This window comes from Mustelus asterias, chromosome 9 (genome assembly GCF_964213995.1).
Source record: "Mustelus asterias chromosome 9, sMusAst1.hap1.1, whole genome shotgun sequence".
In the NCBI taxonomy this organism is placed as follows: Eukaryota; Metazoa; Chordata; class Chondrichthyes; order Carcharhiniformes; family Triakidae; genus Mustelus; species Mustelus asterias.
The window spans coordinates 82,095,997-82,117,505 of NC_135809.1; the positions used below are offsets into that span (position 1 = coordinate 82,095,997).

Below are 21,509 nucleotides of genomic sequence, written 5' to 3' on the forward strand. Positions count from 1 at the left end.
TCACTGGGGAGACCTCACTGTGGAGACCAGAATCTCACCGGAGAGACCAGTACCTCACCGGAGAGACCAGTACCTCACCAGGGAAACCAATCCCTCACCGGGGAAAGCAGTACCACACCGGGGAGACCAGTACATCACTGGGAAGATTAGCAACTCACTGGGGAGACCAGTACCTCAATAGGGAGACCAGTATCTCACTGGCAAGACCAATACCTCATTGGGGAGACCAGTACATTACTGAGGAGACCTCACTGGGGAGACTAGTTCCTCACTGAGGAGACCAGTTCCTCACTGAGAAGACCAGTACATCACTGGGGAGACCGGTTCCTCACTGAGGAGACCAGTTCCTCACTGAGAAGACCAGTACATCACTGGGGAGACCAGTTCCTCACTGGGGAGACTAGTTCCTCACTGAGGAGACCAGTTCCTCACTGAGGAGACCAGTACATCACTGGGGAGACCGGTTCCTCACTGAGGAGACCAGTACATCACTGGGGAGACCAGTACCTCACTGGGGAGACCTCACTGGGGGGACCAGTTCCTCACTGAGGAGACCAGTACATCACTGGGGAGACCAGTACCTCACTGAGGAGACCAGTACCTCACTGAGGAGGTCTCACTGGGGAGACCAGTACCTCACTGGGGAAACCTCATTGGGGAGACCAGTACATCACTGAGGAGACCAGTACATCACTGGGGAGTCCAGTTCCTCACTGGGGAGACCAGTACCTCACTGAGGAGACCAGTACATTACTGGGGAGATCAGTTCCTCACTGGGGAGACCTCACTGGGGAGACCAGTACATCACTGGGGAGTCCAGTTCCTCACTGAGAAGACCAGTTCCTCACTGGGGAGACCAGTTCCTCACTGAGGAGACCTTACTGAGGAGACCAGTACATCACTGGGGAGTCCAGTTCCCCACTGGAGAGACCAGTACCTCACTGAGGAGACCAGTACATTACTGGGGAGATCAGTTCCTCACTGGGGAGACCTCACTGGGGAGACCAGTACATCACTGGGGATTTGCTCTTGTAAACAGTTTTAGACATGTGTTTCTATATCAAAATTCTCAGAAGAACCATATCCATCTGTCAGCTCCCCACATTTACATTGATCAAAATGCCTCCTTTATCTTGACAAGAGAATCAGAGAGCTATATCATTAAAGTCCATAATTCTGTCATTGGCAGAAGGAACTGTTATTACAAATGCATGGAAGGCACTGTCCCTATGGCCTCAGGTACTGCATGTAAGACACCCTAAAGACCAGTCAACTGGACTGAATCTTGTCTTGACCTTTACTCTCTGCATTTGTTTCTGTGCGTGTGACAAAAATGTGGAGCAGTTGCTGTTTCCAGCAAAGCCTTCCCACGCAGATAGTCAGTGGCAGAAACATTTAATTCCTGCAAATCACAAAGCTGAAACAAATAGCAAACATTTTTGCAGAAGTTGCTAATAAGCTAACAGAAACAAGCAATGATAATCTTTTAAGGAGGCAATATTAACACTTGGAGACAACGTTTCTAAAAAAGCAAAGTGTTAGCAGAAAATTAACTTAGCTCCTCCACAAGCTTGCTAACCTGTGAACAAAACACAAATTTGCAATTTGTGCAGTTTCTTTCTACATGAGCAGTGATGGTGTTTGTGCAGTTGTTCTATTCCAGGTGTGCACACACAGAGCTGACTGACTATCACGCTGCTTTGGGTCACCTTGACTTTACTCAACAGTGTAAAACAGGTGACAGCCAATCAGCAACTTGTTTTATGCACCTCTCCCAATGAAGTTAATGAGAAATAAATATTGGGCGAGTTGTCTAAAACAAGCAGTCAACTTGCCATTGCCTGTCTTTCATTGATGTACCAAGTCAAGGTCCATCCCCACATAAAATGATCCAGATGAATAACTTGTAACTCAGGGTCTGAAGTGCTCGCCTCACATCTAGGAGAACTTGGGCCATATGCTGTCCAAACAAGTGGAAGCATGGGCAGCTTAAATCTAGTGCTGACCCCGCATTACCTCAGCACACCTGCTGCCACATCAAATGCTCTCGCTCAGTACAATTGTGATTGGCAGACTGTCCAGCGCATTCCCATCTACACATCAATCTCCCCAACCCACCCAACCCTTCCATTTCCTATCATTAAAAAGAACGTCAGTCACCATATCTGAATCAAATGAGGGAACTGATCCCATGTGTACAACTGTACAGGAGTCTCCTTTGTCTCACCATTCTCGAAGCACAGTGTGCTGTTGGCCTGTCACAGTTCCACATCTTATGGTTAATTGGGTGGCACAATATCCAGAGAGCTCTACAACAATGGTAAAGTGTCAAATAAAAGTGATGATGATCGCTACAAGTACGACGGAAAGGCTTGAAGAGATTGCAACAATAGTCAAGCCATCGAGATCCACCCACCACCTAATAATAGCTCAAGCAATTCTTGCTCTGTAAGTGCTGATTAGCCCTGCATTTAAACATATACAAGGTGTGCAATCCCAGTTGACAATCAGGATGAAGGGGTCTTAACAGCTAGAAAGACTGGCAGGTGGAATTTCCATCAGTATTTTAGTACATCTGCACACAGTTCCTTCGGGTAAATAGTATGCAGCAGTCGAAAGACTTGCAGCTTGTGTAACAATCTGACAGGACTGGTCATGAACTCTGCCTCCATTGTCATAGCAATCCCTCTATTAGTGAATCAGGTGGGTTGGTCCTGCATTGCTAGAGGCTTCTATGGACTCCCACAATCCAAAGGATATGGCGTGGCCACCCAGACCCACCAGTATCCCACTGGACATCATTGCAGAATTCAGGAAATGGAGCTCCAGTCACTACTGACAAGAACTGTCTCACCTTAGTTTCAAACCCTGCATCTTCTGACTTAAAGACAAGGAATGTCACTATTAATCCAAAGGCTCGCTCTGCTGGTATCACTTTTTACTGTGATCGCTAGAGTTGTGGCAGAAATGAAGCAGTGGAGATGCGTTAAATAGGAAAGAGGTACAGTTTAATGAAACAATGATTAAAGGTGTTGATAGAGTTGATGGAAACAAATCATTTCATCTGGTGGGTGAGTCCAGAACAGGGGGGACATAATTGTACATTAGAAGGGGCCATTCAGGGGGTTGTCAGGAAGTATTGCTCTGTTGAGGTTAGGTTAATTGAAAATTTCAAAATTGAGATTAGATTTTTGTTAAAGTTAATAAATGTTACAGAGCCAAGTTAAGATACAGTTTCACCATGATTCTAATTGAACAACTTTGAGGCAGTTTAAATGGACTGCCCCTTTTCTTCTGATGTTTTGAGACAGAGTTCTTCAGAAAAACCCAAGCCAGTTCCTTGCATTGCTTTTAAGTTGCATCAGGTCATCAATTTGGTACTCCCATAACTGAAGGGCATCAGCAGACATAGAAATCATAGAAACCCTACAGTGCAGAAGGAGGCCATTTGGCCCATCGAGACTGCACCCACAACAATCCCACCCCAGGCCCTATACATCCCAGGACACTATGGGCAATTTAGCATGGCCAATCAACCAAAGCCGCACATCTTTGGACTGTGGGAGGAAACTGGAGCACCCAAGGAAACCCACACAGACATGGGGAGAATGTGCAAATTCCACACACACAGTGACCCAAGTTGGGAATCGAACCAGGTCCCTGGAGCTGTGAGGCAGCAGTGCTAACCACTGTGCCACCGTGCCACATCACTTAACGCCCCAATAGCTTGCTGTTATCCTCATCCCAATGATCTCTGTGACCCATTCACCAGGCAGCGACAGAAAGATATAAATATGCACCCCACAAAAAAAGGGGGAATGTCATACCCTGTCATTACAATTTAGAACTTGCCTTTGTCTTTCCAAGCCTACAATAAGTCTTCTCTATGCCAACCACTAATTGACAGCTCAGGAAAAACCCTTTCTTTTTGAGCAATTAGCCACACAAGACTGATTTCTGTTTCCAGAGTGTCTAAATTTCTGGTTTAACAGCAGTCTGTGATTCAGTTACTGGTATCTCTCCACCTGATGACCAATTTGAAGCTCAGTTTGAAGGGGAGGGTGAGGGGAAATACTTAGACATGACCACGTTAAATGTCCCTTGCCACTGTGTCATTCTTGAGAGTGAATAATTTGCATAGGCCTGACTGCAGTGGATTATACATCTTATGTCAGGCACCGTGCAGCCTACTCCACTCCCATGGTTACCAGTCCTCTGTGGCATTGTTCTTACACAATTTCATTGCTGTCAGATACAATAACATTAGACTTTGAAAGAATAAATGGAGTGGGTAAATGAAAACATGCCCGGTTTTTTCCTGATGCCACTTCTTGTTTGTTTTGCAAATGTTTTATTTAAACTGAACTGAAATTCTCCGAGTGCCAAGATGGGACTTGAACTCAGTTCCATGGATTGCTGGGTCAAGCCTCGGGATTACAAGTTCAGTAATGTAATCATTACACTACCATCTCCAGCTGTAACATGTCTCATCACTCTGCCCAAACCAAGGAGCAATCTTTACATAAATAACTTGCTTCCTAAAAGGAAAATGGCCTCTTTTTTTGTCCTCCAATCTTGCTTACATCTCCATTTGAGGCACTGCTTTAGAGGTGCTCCATGCCTTCCGTCAGCTTGCCCAAGAGGCCACTCCACCTGTGTGTGCCATTTATTGGCAGGACTTTCAATCAAAGTCAAACCCTTCTCCTCATTTGGCATCCACACACCCAGATTTCCAGCAGCAGGTCACTGGCTATACATTAAGAGTGGAAGCGCCAGCTAATTTTTCCATGATTGACTCAGATGAGTTGGAAAATCCTTACCTCACCTGAGAACAACTAACTCAGCACAGATCTGGGATTCAACTTAGGACCTTCCCTGTTGGGGTTATAAATCATCTACTCACTGGACAAACTTACTCAACCAGCAGGCATTGGAACACATAAAATAAGAAAAGGAGTAGGCACTTCATCCCTCAGGTAGCCCTAATGAACATCTTTCACACAGAAATACTTTAAATTGCGCTCTGAATGTCCACAACATCTTCTAAAGAAAAAACATCAATCCAACATGACCCTTAAGCACATCTCAAACAACACTGAGCATTTGGCAAATTTTTCTTTTTAAAATAAAGAAGGAAATCATAGGCATTAACAGCTAGAGTGGAAAGCGGTTGAAACTGTACCTGCTAGTAGGGAGACGTAGTGGAAGCAGCCCTCCAGTTTGCCAAGGAGTACAGAGGTGAAGCTGTCCGACGCCAGCTTGCCCGGGTCTCGCGTGCACTGGTCGTAAAGTACCACTTCCTGCTTCCCCTCCACATCAACCTATAAATTTAGAAAAGGAGACACAAGGAGAGCGTTAGGGTGGAACACAGCAGGAGGGACACAGCAGACTGCTCTTTGTATAAACAGGGTAGGATTTTTCCAAGCATTAGGATTTATTGCCTGACTGAAGTGGTTTGGAGAGGTGGTGGGGAAACTGAGGAAAAGTCTGGAAAATCACATCACTTCTAACAAGGACTTCTTCGCTAGAAGGTTCGTTTCAGTGCACACTCCAGTATACCAAGATAAATTAAAAGGATATATTCAAAGGCGATGTGTAGGGGAATTGCTGGAAATGCCCCAGTTCACTAGTTTCCATTTGTCAAGCTGTCCACTGGTGCACCAACACGATGGCCAGATGGTGCAACGAGAGCTGTTTTTTGCATTTGCTAAGAATGGAAGTTCATGGATATTTAGCCGAGAGGATGTTGCTTATTGGTAGGGTGGTAAATAGTGAGGAGGATATTGTTAGATTACAAGAGGATCTAGATAGGCTGGTCAGATGGGCTGATCAGTGGCAAATGGAATTCAATCTGGATAAGTGTGAGGTGATGCACTTGGGCAGAACAAACAAGACAAGGGAATGCACAATGAACGGCAAGACCCTGGGAAGCACTGGGAATCAGAGAGACCTTAGTGCGCATGTGGACCAGTCCCTTAAGGTAGCAGGACATGTGGATAAAGTGGTTAAGAAGGCATATGGTATTTATTATACCTTTATTAGGCGAGGCATAGAGTTTAAGAGCATGGAGGTTATAGTAGAACTATATAAACCGTTGTTCAGCCACAGCTAGAGTATTGTGTTAAGTTCTGGAATTCACATTATAGTAGGGATGTGATAGCATTGGAAAGGTTGCAGAGAAGGTTTACCAGGATGTTGCCTGGGTTGGAATGTTTTAGTTATGAAGAGAGATTGGATAGAAAGGAGTTGTTTTCCTTGGAGCAGAGGAGACTGAGGGAGGACATGATTGAGATGCGTAAAATTATGAGAGGTATAGATAAAGAGTAGGCAGGAAGAAACGTTTCCCCTTGGTGGAGGGATCAATGATCGGGGGCACAGATTTGAGGTAAGGAGCAGGAGGTTTAAAGGGGATGTGAAGAAAAACTTTTTAATCCAGAGGGTGGTGGGAGTCTGGAACTCACTGCCTGAAAGGGTGGTGCAGGCATAAGATTTAAGAAGTATTTAGATGTGCACTTGCAATGCCAAAGCATACAAGGCTATGGGCCAAGTGCTGGGAAATGGGATTACAATAGTTGGGTGGTTTGTCTTTGACTCGATGGGCCAAAGGGCCTTTTTCTGTACTGTAGACCTCTATGAATCTATGACATTTTAGCGATCAAGTCTTGGCAGATGAGTTTTGTCCGGTAACTTGAAAAACACTTTGTGTGATATTCTGAAAGCCATATAAAGGGATATTAGATGTGAAACAGGTTGAGTTTGATGTTCACTACTGGAGGATATCTCACCTTATTACCGGCAAAGATCTAGCACAGGCATGATGGGTTGGATTACCTCCTTCTGTGCTGTGTCATACTAAGATTCTGTGCTGTATTGGAAAGTGTTATGGTGGGGGTTTGTATTGTATAATGGAAATAATTACAGTGAAGTGTGCACTATAAGAACATAAGAAAAAGGTGCAGGAGCAGCTCACATGACCCTTTGGGCCTGCTTCACCATTCAATACGATCATGGCTGATCTTCTGCCTCAACTCCATTTTTCTGTCCTCCCCCATATCTTTGGATTCTCCCAGAGGCCAAACATCCTGCCTATATATTCAATGATGAAGCATCCATAACCTCTAGGGTAGAGAATTCCAAAAATTCACAGCACTTTGAGTGAAGAAGCTTCTCCTCAACCCAGTCCAAAATCATTGACCACTTATCCTGAGACTATGCCTTCCACATTCCAGGCTTGCTAGTTGACCAAACAATTTCTCAGAGTCCACTCTGTCAAGTCCCTTCAGAATCTTGTATGTTTCAATAAGATCATCTCCCATTCTTCTAAACGCCAGCAAGTATTGGCCCAATTTACTCAACCTCTCATCATAGGGCTATCCTCTCATTCCAGGAACCACTCGAGGGAACCTTTGCTGTACCATCTCCTTGCCACACCTTTGTATCTTTGTACAAATACCAAGGTGTGGTACTTGTCAATGCAAGTACAGCCTACCTTAAAAATGAAGACCAAAATTATATCATAGGTTGTTAGAATGAGATATGTAAAATATATTAGATAATGTCATAATGAAGGTAGCATGCCCTTAAGTAACATCAAAGCATACGGAGGAGATCTCAATGTCAGGAGATTATTTTCCATTATCCTAAAGCCACTCATCAGCAATGGAGTATGGATCAAGCTGCCATTAACCTTGATGCTGAGTAAAGCTCCAAAGTTCATAGAATCATAGAAACCCTACAGTGCAGAAGGAGGCCATTCGGCCCATCGAGTCTGCACCGACCACGATCCCACCCAGGCCCTACCCCCACATATTTTACCCACTAATCCCGCTAACCTACGCATCTCAGAACTCTAAGGGGCAATTTTTAACCTGGCCAATCAACCTAACCCACACATCTTTGGACTGTGGGAGGAAACCGGAGCACCCGGAGGAAACCCACGCAGACACGAGGAGAATGTGCAAACTCCACACAGACAGTGATCCGAGCCGGGAATCGAACCCGGGACCCTGGAGCTGTGAAGCAGCAGTGCTAACCACTGTGCTATCGTGCCGCCCTAACCACTGTGCTACCGTGCCGTACAGTTACAATCTGTATAGAGCTAATTCTAGAAAAGCATGGATATTACCTGGACGATATAATCATTGCTGTTGGTGAGAGCTTACTGTTTACAAATTGGCAGTTATGTTTCCTATGTTACCAGTTACTGAACTCTTAATGTGATTCCATTGGCTGTACAGGAGTCTGGGACATCTTGAGGTCTTGAAGGTGCTCTAGAGCTTTCCTTTAGAAGAGTTTTGTAGCTAATAAGACTAATAATTTATGACCATGAAGATTTTCTTTCCTTTAAATGGTCATTGGTTGACTATTTTTGGAGGTCATAAGAATGTCCTTCACACCTCTTAGAATCATATAATCCTGACATTGCAGAGTCATTCGGCCCATTGACTCTCCAACAGAGCAAAGTCCACCCCCCCTGCTGTATCTCTGTAACCCCACATATTTACCCCGCTAATCCCTGAACCTACACATCTTGGGATACTAAGGGGTAATTTAGCATGGCCAATCCACCTAACCTGCACATCTTTGGGCTGTGGGTGGAAACTGGAGCACCCGGAGGAAACCCACACAGACGTGGGGCGAAAGTGTAAACTCCACACAGTCACTCAAGGCTGGAATCAAACCCGGTCCCTGGCACTGTGAGGCAGCTCTGCTGCCCACTGTGCCGCAGTAGGTAGGTGCAGATATTAAAACCTTTTGCTGTAATGACCCTCAGCATCGGGCAGAGGTTCAGTAACTTGGTCGCTGAAGAGTGTTAACTGCTTTGGTGGGGTGGTTGTTGGGGGAGGCCGCTGAGTGTCTGGAGATGGAAAGGGGGACTCTCAGTGGATGAAGCACATGGGATTGCATTGAAAATTGGTTGAGCCAATCCCTGAATTATCCAACAGCTCTCACAACCTACAAGTAGTGCCACATCTGCTGTACAGACCAAACACTTGAAAATGAGAGGCAGGAAAATTACATAATATTTACACCACAGAAACTGGCCATTCAGCCCATCAGGCCTATTCCGGTTTTCATAGACCTCCTCCCACCTCACTTTATCAGACACTGTCAACATGTCCTGCTATTTATATCTCCCTCATTTGCTCACCGTCAACATATCCTGTTATTTATATCTCCCTCATTTGCTCATCTAGCTTTTCTTTAAATGTGTCTATGCTATTTGCCTCAACTGCCCCATGTGGTAAAGAGTTCCACATTCTCACCACTCTCTGGTTGAAGACGTTTTTCCTGAACTTGCATTTGTTATGTTTATAGCGTCTAATTTTGGATTAACTGCAAGTGAAAACATCTCCACTACACGTATCCTATCAAGCCACTTCATCATTTTAAAGATCTCCATCAGGTCACCTCTCAATCTTCTTGGGAAAAGAATGCGAGCCTAGTCCATCTTTCATAACTCAGCATTTGGAAGGCAGTGGTATAATCAGACAAAGTCAGCATGGATTTACAAAAGGGAAATCATGCTTGATGAATCTATCGGAATTCTTTGATGATGTAACTAGTGGAGTTGACCGGGGAGAACCAGCGGATGTGATTTATTTAGACTTTCAGAAGACTTTCGACAAGGTCTCACATAGCAGACGACTATGTAAAGTTAAAGCACATGGGATTGCAAGTAATGTCTTGAGATGGATAGAAAGCTGTTTAGCAGATAGGAAGCAAAGAGTTGACATAAACGAGTCTTTCTTTGATTGGCAGTCAGTGACTAATGGGGTTCCGCAGGGATCTGTGCTGGGACCCCAACTGTGCACATTATATATGAATGATTTGGAAGAGGGAACTGAATGTATTATCTTCAAATTTGCAGATGATACTAAGTTGGGTAGGAGAGTGAGCTGTGAGGAAGATGCAGAGATGCTTCAGGGTGATTTGGACAGGCTGAGTGTGTGGGCATCTGCATGGCAGATCCAGTTTAATGTGGATAAATGTCAGGTTATCCACTTTGGTGGCAATAATAGGAAGACAGATTATTACTTGAATGGGTGTAAATTGAAAGAGGTGGATACTCAGCGAGATCTTGGAGTCCTTGTGCATCAGTCGCTGAAAGTAAGCGCGCAGGTACAGCAGGCAGTAAAGAAGGCAAATGGTATGTTGGCCTTTATAACGAGAGGAATTGAGTATCGGATGAAGAGTGTTTTGCTGCAATTGTATAGGCTGTTGGTGAAGCCACACCTGGAGTATTATGTGCAGTTTGGTGTCCTTATCTGAGGAAGGATGTCCTTGTTATCGAGGAGTACAGCGAAGGTTTACCAGGCTGATTCCTAGGATGGCAGGTCTGTCATATGAGGAGACATTAAGTTCGTCAGGATTGTATTTACTGGAGTTTAGATGAGTGAGAAGGGATCTCATAGAAACATATAAAATTCTAAAAGGGTTAGATAGGATAGATTCAGAAAGAATATTCCCGATGGTGGGGGAGTCCAGAGCTAGAACATAGAACATAGAACATTACAGCGCAGTACAGGCCCTTCGGCCCTTGATGTTGCGCCAACCTGTGAAACCAATCTAAAGCCCATCTAACCTACACTATTCCAATGTCATCCATATGCTTATCCAATGGCCATTCAAATGCCCTTAATGTTGGCGAGCCCACTATTGTTGCAGGCAGGGCATTCCACGCCCTTACTACTCTCTGAGTAAAGAACCTACCTCTAACATCTGTCCTATATCTATCACCCCTCAATTTAAAGCTATGTCCCCTTGTGCTAGCCATCACCATCCGAGGAAAAAGGCTCTCACTGTCCACCCTATCTAATCCTCTGATCATCTTGTATGCCTCTATTAAGTCACCTCTTAACTTTCTTCTCTCTAACGAAAACAGCCTCAAGTCCCTCAGCCTTTCCTCATAAGACCTTCCCACCATACCAGGCAACATCCTGGTAAATCCCCTCTGCACCCTTTCCAACGCTTCCACATCCTTCCTATAATGCAGCAACCAGAACTGTACGCAATACTCCAAGTGCGGCCGCACCAGAGTTTTGTACAGCTGCAACATGACCTCATGGCTCCGAAACTCAATCCCTCTACCAATAAAAGCTAACACACCGTACGCCTTCTTAACAACCCTATCAACCTGGGTGCCAACTTTCAGGGATCTATGCACATGGACACCGAGATCTCTCTGCTCATCCACACTACTAAGTATCTTACCATTAGCCCAGTACTCTGTATTCCTGTTACTCCTTCCAAAGTGATTCATCTCACACTTTTCCGCATTAAACTCCATTTGCCACCTCTCAGCCCAGCTCTGCAGCTTATCTATGTCCCTCTGTAACCTGCAACATCCTTCCGCACTGTCCACAACTCCACCGACTTTAGTGTCATCCGCAAATTTACTAAACCATCCTTCTACGCCCTCATCCAGGTCATTAATAAAAATGACAAACAGCAGTGGCCCCAAAACAGATCCTTGTGGTACACCACTAGTAACTGAACTCCAGGATGAACATTTCCCATCAACCACCACCCTCTGTCTTCTTACAGCTAGCCAATTTCTGATCCAAACCGCTAAATCACCCTCAATCCCATGCCTCCGTATTTTCTGCAATAGCCTACCGTGGGGAACCTTATCAAACGCTTTACTGAAATCCATATACACCACATCAACTGCTTTACCCTTTTCCACCTCTTTGGTCACCTTCTCAAAGAACTCAGTAAGGTTTGTGAGGCACGACCTACCCTTCACAAAACCGTATTGACTATCCCTAATCAAATTATTCCTTTCAAGATGATTATAAATCCTATCTCTTATAATCCTTTCCAAAACTTTGCCCACAACAGAAGTAAGGCTTACTGGTCTATAATTACCAGGGTTGTCTCTACTACCCTTCTTGAACAAGGAAACAACATTTGCTATCCTCCAGTCTTCTGGCACTATTCCTGTAGACAATGACGACATAAAGATCAAAGCCAAAGGCTCTGCAATCTCCTCCCTAGCCTCCCAGAGAATCCTAGGATAAATCCCATCCGGCCCACGGGACTTATCTATTTTCACACTTTCCAGAATTGCTAACACCTTCTCCTTATGAACCTCAATCCCGTCTAGTCTAATAGCTTGTGTCTCAGTATTCTCAACAACATTGTCTTTTTCCTGTGTGAATACTGACAAAAAATATTCATTTAGCGCCCCTCCTATCTCTCCGGACTCCACGCACAACTTCCCACTACTGTCCTTGACTGGCCCTAATCTTACCCTAGTCATTCTTTTATGCCTGACATACCTATAGAAAGCTTTCGGGTTTTCCTTGATCCTACCTGCCAAAGACTTCTCATGTCCCCTCCTGGCTCTTCTTAGCTCTCCCTTTAGGTCCTTCCTGGCTAACTTGTAACTCTCAAGCGCCCTAACTGAGCCTTCACATCTCATCTTTACATAAGTCTCTCTCTTCCTCTTCACAAGAGATTCAACTTCTTTAGTAAACCACGGTTCCCTCGCTCGACCACTTCCTCCCTGTCTGACAGGTACATACTTATCAAGGACACGCAGTAGCTATTCCTTGAACAAGCTCCACATTTCAACTGTGCCCATCCCCTGCAGTTTCCTTCCACATCCTATGCATCCTAAATCTCGCCTAATCGCATCATAATTTCCTTTCCCCCAGCTATAACTTTTTCCCTGCGGTATATACCTATCCCTTTCCATCGCTAATGTAAACTAACCGAATTGTGGTCACTATCACCAAAGTGCTCACCTACCTCCAAATCTAACACCTGGCCTGGTTCATTACTCAGTACCAAATCCAATGTGACCTCGCCTCTTGTTGGCCTATCGACATACTGTGTCAGGAAACCCTCCTGCACACATTGGACAAAAACTGACCCATCTAAAGTACTCGAACTATAACATTTCCAGTCAATATTTGTAAAGTTAAAGTCCCCCATAACAACTACCCTGTTACTTTCGCTCCTATCCAGAATCATCTTTGCAATCCTTTCCTCTACATCTCTGGAACTTTTCGGAGGCCTATAGAAAACTCCCAACAGGGTGACCTCTCCTTTCCTGTTTCTAACCTCAGCCCATACTACCTCAGTAGACGAGTCCTCATCAAACGTCCTTTCTGCCACCGTAATACTGTCCTTGACTAACAATGCCACACCTCCCCCTCTTTTACCACCTTCCCTGATCTTACTGAAACATCTAAACCCCGGAACCTGCAACAACCATTCCTGTCCCTGCTCTATCCATGTCTCCGAAATGGCCACAACATCGAAGTCCCAGGTACCAACCCATGCTGCAAGTTCACCCACCTTATTCCGGATGCTCCTGCCATTGAAGTAGACACACTTCAAACCACCTTCCTGCCTGCCGGTACACTCCTGCGATCTTGAAACCTTATTCATGACCTCACTACTCTCAACCTCCTGTACACTGGAGCTACAATTCAGGTTCCCACCCCCCTGCTGAATTAGTTTAAACCCTCCCGAAAAGCATTAGCAAATTTCCCCCCCAGGATATGGTCCCTCCCTCCTGCACCATCCCTGTAGCCACGTGTTCAACTGCTCTCTCTCCCTATTCCTCTCCTCGCTAGCACGTGGCACGGGTAACAAACCAGAGATAACAACTCTGTTCTAGCTCTAAGCTTCCACCCTAACTCCCTGAATTTCTGCCTTACATTCCCATCCCTTTTCCTACCTATGTCTTTGGTGCCTATGTAGACCACGACTTGGGGCTGGTCCCCTTCCCCCTTAAGGATCCCGAAAACACGATCCAAGACATCACGGACCCTGGCACTAGGGGCCATAGATTGAGGATAAGGGGTAAACCTTTTAGAGGTGAGGTGAGGAGAAATTTCTTCACCCAAAGGATGGTGAATGTGTGGAATTCACTACCACAGAAAGTAGTTAACATCAAAATGTTGTCTGATTTGGGGTTAAAGGGATCAAGGGATATGGGGGTCAGGATATTGAATTCGATGATCAGCCATGATCAAAATGAGTGGTGGAGTGGGCTCAAACGGCCGGATGGCCTACTCCTGCTTCTAGTTTCTGTGTTTCCTGATATGTAATACTCATCAGCACTGGCACCATCATGTAAATTTTGTATTGCCCCTTCTCTTCAGCCTCTATATCCTAACTAGTCCATCCAGATTGTTCCACATGACAACAAAAGAGTGACCAAGGAGCTTTCTGAAACACAACGTTACCCTCGATGAGACTTCATTCCTTTACATATGTGAGATGTTGACACTCTGACATTCGGAGCATCAACGCATCTCAAAGTGTCAAGTTGTGGCTTCATACCCATGCCATGCTGTCATGAGAACTGCCACACAGCAACTGGGCAAGGAGGGGAGAGATCACCTCTTTCTTACTGCTCATGTGTACATTCTACCAGCAAACCGGTGACCCACTGATGTTGGAGGTTCAAGAGTCAACCTGGAGCAGCCCAGGCATCTGCTCATCTCTTCATTCATGAAGTGCCACACTGTGTGATTGATCTTAAAGAGTGGGGAAGGGGAGAAAAGGTTTTAAATGTGTAAACTTTTAATGTTAAAAAGTGGTAGGAGTGCATTTTCTATTCTACCCAAAGCCACCCACCAGCAGAAAATGTGACTCTGGCTACCATTCAAACTCTCTCTCGCTGAAGCAAAGGTCCAAAATTATGATACGTAAATAGCTCATTCTAGAAAAACACAAAACAAAGAATTCCAGCCTGACAAACCACTTCCCGTTCTCTGGATCATATGGCATTCCTCATCCAAATATAACAATTTGAATACCAATCCCTGATCCAAGCACAAAATGTTCCCACTTACCCACTTTTTGACACTGTACACTTCGAAACAAAATACCTTTAGACATCCTTCTCCCAATGCTTTGTCAATGGGTATGGATAGAAGAAGAACTTGCATTATTATTTGATTTGATTTATTAGTGTCACATGTATTAACAAACAGTGAAAAGTATTGATTCTTGCGCTATACGTTCATGGAGAGCGAAACGAGAGAGTGTAGAATGTAGTGTTACAGTCATAGGGAGGGTGTAGAGAAAGATCAACTTAATGACATATAGGATATGTCAGGTCTTCCCCAAGAGCTTGGCAGTCAATCAGGTAATTTTGAAGTGTGGTGCTGTTGTAACATAAGGAGCCGTGCAAGTCAATTTGCACCCACAGGCAGCAATGAAAAAACTGCCACATATAATCATCGAGCAAGATGCTGGGGAGATCTCTTCAAATAGTGCCATGAGATCTATTACCTCCGCCTGAGAGGCCAGATGGGGCTTCAGTTTAGTATCTCATCTGAAGGATGGTACCTTTGACGGTGCAAGAGCTTCTAGAACGCGACTTTGCCCGCAACTTTCTGACTGAGCCATGGCTGGCACCTTGATATCCATAGGGTGGAATTTTACCGGCACGTCCGCCCGAGGTTCGTACGATCCCGCCCGAGGCCAACGGAGAATGCCGTTCTCCGAGCCTTGTCCGCCCCTGGAATCGGGGTGGGTGTGCCGGTAAAATTCTGGCCATAGAGTCATAGAGGTATACAGCACAGAAAGACCCATCGAGTCAAAGACAAGCCACCAACTATTCTCATCCTATTTTCCAGCACTTGGCCCGTGGCCCTGTGCGCTTGGCATCATAAGTGCACTTGTCTAAATACTTGTCAAATCTTATGAGGATCTCTGCCTGCAGCACCCTTTCAAACAGTGAGTTCCAGACTCCCACCACTCATCTTCAATAGATGGTTCACCTTTGACTTTTCTCACTAACTCAGGATTTTGCTCAGCTCTGCCTTATTTTCTGCCCTGTTTCTTTCCCAGGTCGACAGTCCTGTCATCAACTACTGTCTCCTTCCGCACATTTGCCAATTAATTTACTCTACATTCATTTGGGCTTACATCTTCCAGTTTCCCTCCAGGTTCTTGTCACATCTAGATCCCTTCCATGCACTTTGAAATAATGCTATCTTCATCCTGACACTATCTACAGTTTATTCTGAAAACCTGTGATATATTGCACACTTCAGTGTACCCAATATATACCATGCGCTGTCACACTAACACTCTCCAATATAACACAGAATCACAGAACGATACAGCACAGAAGGAGGTAATTCAGCCCATCACACCTGTACGGACAGTTTGTAAGTACATTTAGTCATTGTTTTGCTTTCCTGCTCTTTCTCCGTAGCCTTGTTGCCACTTCACGTACTTATCCAATCCCTTTCAGAAGTTATTACTCAATCTGTTTCCAACCTCCTTTCAGCCAATGCATTGTAGATCATTACAATTAGTGCTGTTATTCTTTTCTTTCATCTTGCCTCTAATTCTTTTGTCAGTTACCTTAAATCTGTGCCCTCTGGTTACTGACCCTTCTACACTGGGCACAGATTCTCCATATTTCCTCTATCAAAGCCATTCACAATTTTGAACACTTCAAAGGCTCCATCGGTAATCCTATCATAGAAACATAGAAAATAGAAGTCGGCCATTTGGCCCCTCAAGCCTATTCTGTCATTCAATTTGATTGTGGCTTTTCCTCTATCTCAACACCATACTCCAGTGCACTCGCCATGCCCCTCGACACCTTCAGAGTCTAGAAATCTATCTATTGCTTTCTTAAGTACATTCAGTGATTTGGCCTCCACAGCCTTCTGTGGTAGAGAATTCCACAGGTTCACCACCCTCTGAGTGAAGAAATGTCTCCTCATCTCAGTCCTAAATGACCTACCTTGCATCGTGAGACTGTGACCCTTGTTCTAGACCCTCCAGCCAGAGGAAACAACAGCCTGTATCCAGTCTGCCCAGCCCTGTCATAATCTTATTAATCGCCTCTCAGTCTCATAAATGCCAGTGAACACAGATTCTGTTTACCCAATCTCTTCTCATACAACAATCCTGCCAAACCTTCACTGCACTCCTTTAACAGCAAGTATATTCTTTCATAGATAAGCAGACCAAAACTGCACGCAATACTTCAGGTGTGGTCTCAACAAGACCTGTACAACTGCAGTAAGACATCCTTGCTCCTATACTTCATTACTTGGAGAGATTACTGAAGCTATTCAGCTCTGGTGCTATTGCATTAAATCTACTTTGCACCTCCTTCTAACACTGTGATATCCTACCTAAAGAGGGATGTCCAAAAGTGGTTGCAATGCTCCAATTGAAGCCTAGGTGTTGTTTTATTAAAGTTGTTTGCTTTTCCAATTGAGGGCCAGAGTTTTTCACAGACTTGGCAGCCCCTCCAAACAAATGAAAAGTTGGGGACAAACCCACCTTCACCCACCCAGGAAGCCATGGCCAGATTTTACGGTCATGAGGTCCTTAAATGCCTGAGGTTCTAGCTTCCGCTACCCTGTAGGATGATGTCCTGCTTCCAACGGTTGTCAGCCAATCAGATGGCTGGCAGCTCTGCTGCCCCTAGCAGTGCCTTCGGGAGCAATGACCACTGCTGGGACTGCAGTTAGTCCCCAACAAGCAACAATGATGGAAGACAGGTCAGTGGGATGGCTTCCGCAGTGTCAGTAAGAAGTCTCACAACACCAGGTTAAAGTCCAACAGGTTTATTTGGCAGCACTAGCTTTCGGAGTCTCAAGTTCCTTCATCAGGTGATGAAGGAGCTTGAGACTCCGAAAGCCAATGCTGCCAAATAAACCTGTTGGACTTTAACCTGGTATTGTGAGGCTTCTTACTGTGCTTACCCCAGTCCAACTCTGGCATCTCCACATCATGGCTACCATCGACACTGCAAACTGCCGGCTCAAGTGGAGAGGATCTCCAAGAAGATCGCGCATATCGACACAGATATCATTCACCTGAGGAAGGAGCTTGAGACTCCGAAAGCTAGTGCTGTCAAATAAACCTGTTGGGCTTTAACCTGGTGTTGTGAGACTTCTTACTGTGCTTACCCCAGTTCAACGCCGGCATCTCCACATCACTGCAGTGTCAGTCAGAAGTTACCCTGTCACCCTCATGATGTGACATGGGCATACCTTGCTGCTGGTAAAATACAAGCAGTGGTGGATGGAGGCCAGTAGGGAACCATTATTTGGCCACTGAAGGGCTTCAATTGGCCCAGGAGTGGGCAGGTGAATCACCAATTTGGCATTGGGAGAGCTATTCACTGCTCTGATTGGTTCACCTTTCACTGCCCTGATTGGCATTCATCAGAAGGCATCAAATGGCCAATCGGTGATTCCAGTTCGCTCAGTTTGAATGCATTTTTGTGCATGCAATGGATTGGAACGTCCTGTTTAGAGGAATGCACGTGGTTAAAAAGAAATTACCCTTTACTGAACTGTATGGAAATAGCTCGAAAAAGAATTGGCAACTTTGATTTGAACGTAAAATGTTTGTGAAAGAATTGGAAGGTGGAAGTACTTGGAGATTACACAGGTTAATTTTTTGACACGTGCTAGGATAATTTATCAGAATTAAAGGGGGGGGGGGGGGGAGTGTGAGAAAGACGGAGTGGGAAAGGGCAAGGCACATCCCTACATTGCCTGATTGGCCAATTGGCCAACTGGAACTTTCTGACTGAATGGCCAATCAGAGCATTGAAAGCTCTTGAAAAGTTCTGGGAAAGAAAAATTCACGGGCTGGATACCCAACACCTATCCCGCCGTTGCTAAAATCCCTGTGGAGTTGGATAGATGATGGGTATCACACCCCTTTGCCATGCCATCAAATTCTTTGGTGTGCGATTGGCTTCATTTGTCAGTGCTGAGATCTCATTAGGTGCTGAATGGAAATGAGCTTCATCGGTCACAGAGGCAGATAACTGAGTTTCCAAACGTCAAGTCAATTCTATTTCTTTATTGTCTGTAATTACATTCAGAAATAAATAACTTCAAAAGTGAACACTGATGATCCCAACAATAACCTCGAAAACAAAAGAATGGATGGGATTTCATGGCCTCGCTTGATCCGAGACTGGAAAATCCCACCCCAGGTCCGCCCCTCGCCCGCTCTGATTCCAGTGCCGGGTGAGGCGGTAGAATTCCAGCAAATATCTCGCAGAAAAAGTCAAAAACCATATAAATCATATTGAAAATTGCCTTTCTACTATCATGGCTAGAACGACAAACTTTTTGACTTTTTTTTACAGGAAAATAGGAACAGGAGAAGGCCATTCCCTGCATTCAATGAGATCATGGCTGAACTATATGGTACTACCTGCCTTAATACAACTGAATGGTGGAAGAGACTTGAGGGACTGAATTACAGCCTTCTGTGCCCTTGTCGCTAATCTTTTTTGATAGCAATTTTCTTTTTGGACCTGATGGGAAAATCGAAAGCAGGCCTTATAAATCGGGTAACTATAAATCTGCTGAAATGTTGCTAACTCCAACATAAAGTGCAACTGCAGAAAAGTCTTACTGAAAGCCTCTTCAACACAACTTTCATTTTTATGACATCTTATTAATGTAACAAAACTTTCCAAGTCAGTTTACGTAAACAATTATCAAACTAAATTTGGCACTGAGCCACATAAGGAAATATTAGGATGGATGGTCTAAAGCTTTGGTGGAAAGCATAGATGGTAAGGAGTGTTTAAAAGGAGGAAAGAGTGAGAGACGAGAGGTTGAGAGAAGGTGGTTAAAGTTCATGTAGCTAAAGGCTCAGTCACCAAAGGTGGAGAAATGAAAATCAAGGTTTTGCAAGAGGCCAGAACTGGAGGAATGCAGATCTCTCAGGAGTGTTGTAGTCCTCTATAGAGATAGAGACAGGTTAGGCCATGGAGGTAGATTTTAATATTGAGATATTGACAGGAGCCTTTGTAGGCCAGCAAGCACAGGATTGATGGGTGAATGGGACTTGATGTGAGTCAGGATTCAGGCAGTAGAGTTTCGTGTGAACTCAAGTTTATACTCATGTATTCTATCACAGGTCAATCCAACGCTCTCAGCAGATTTAAGCATCAACATGGGAGCAATGGTCTGGTGTATGGTTTTCTGTAGGTGCAATAAGTAAGCACAACACTGAGAAAATCTGTTATGTTTTATTATGTAGCTTTACCCTTCATTGCCATTCAATGGCAGTAACTCTCTGACTGAGGCTATTAGCATGAAACAGGTGATAGCGAATTGGCAGTCAATTTTACATCTCTCCCACAGTTTACTTCCACTAATAGCTCATTTTTCACCATCGTACTTAGTCAGCTTCTAACCTGATCATTTTCTGTCCCGTAGAAATCTGGATGAGACGCTGCAGTCGTACGCATTAACAAAATGGATCTCAATACCTTTCTGCGCAGAGATGGAAGAATAAAAATGGTGCATTTACTCACACTGGCCGACTTTGGCATGCGTACAACTTCATGTTTTTTTTTAGATTCATTAGATAAACATAATCTAACAATTAATATCTTGCTTTATTTCTCCCCAATCAGGCAGCTAAATAGAGACATTGTGGGACAACCTGGAGTTACATTAACCCTGTGGTGCCCCTTGGTGCAAACAGCCCTACGGAAGGTTGATTTCCCATTCTTAATCTTCTGTGATATATTGGCACTCCGTGCCACTGGATCATCATTCCTGCTACTTTAGTCACAGCCTGCACTATCAGAGCAAAGCTAAATTGATAATCCGTGGTGTGGTTATCCTGATCAGCGTTATTTTGGTGCCAGGTTAAAAAAAAATGACTCCCATGTCCTGGAGGAGTTATTGACCAGTCATTGCCATGCTGCTGTTTGAATACGCATTACCTGTGCATTATACAAAGACTAATTTTGCCCTTTAGGTCACCAGGCAGATTGAAAACCGCAATTGTCAAAATGAATTCGATATTTGCATTGTCAATGCAAGCACCTGTGAGACAACTGATGCATCATCAGCACATTGCTGCCTGGTGTGGAACTAATCCTAATGTGAGATTATATCAAACAGGAGTTAATGGTAAGATGCCAAACAGTGTTCTAGAGGGCAAAAGTCAGCCAGGGTTCTTGCTCCTTATTGGTGCTGCAATGTCTACCGGCATGTCCTCAGGTGAGGCCAGAATAGAAACCTTGCTGTGACAGCTTCCTCCCACAAGGTCAAAGAGATTGCTGACACTGCCTAAGGCTCACAGATGAAGAAGGCTCATTGACAGGAGGTACTGGTGGAGGGAAGGGCACTGTGACCTCTGGAAATACAGTGCATCCAGGAGTGGAAAAGAATAAAGCTTTAAGAAATGCAGGATAAAAAGACAGCCAGCTGCGGGTCTGACAGTGAGACCCACTCCTTTTGAGGTGAGACCTTTAGAAGTGACTCTAAGCAAGATGCACAGCATCTGCCTGGCAAGATCCTGCTTCCCTCTGCCCCTGAAATGTATCAATGGAGACTGAATTCTTGAGCCCTGCCCTCCTGCAGACTGTAACTCAGTATGTGCTTGTGTGTCAGCAGTTTGTAAAAATAAAATGAATGAACAATTGACTTTTCTTTTAAAAGAAGCAGGCCCAGCACAATGTCTTCCTGTGTCCTGTTCCAGGGCTCCAATTTCCCCTCTGAAGTGGGCAGGACTCCAGGGTG

At 44.7% G+C, this 21,509-nt stretch overlaps 1 protein-coding gene across 2 annotated transcripts in view; it reads right to left on the bottom strand.

Moving 5' to 3' along the window:
• The window catches only part of dusp8a (dual specificity phosphatase 8a), a 229,150-nt gene that overhangs the window by 104,865 nt on the left and 102,776 nt on the right, over positions 1 to 21,509 (bottom strand). For both annotated transcript variants that reach the window (XM_078220443.1, XM_078220441.1), the window contains one exon: positions 5,183 to 5,321. In XM_078220443.1, coding sequence (XP_078076569.1) covers positions 5,183 to 5,321 — 139 coding nt within the window. The remainder of the gene's footprint in view (positions 1 to 5,182; positions 5,322 to 21,509) is intronic.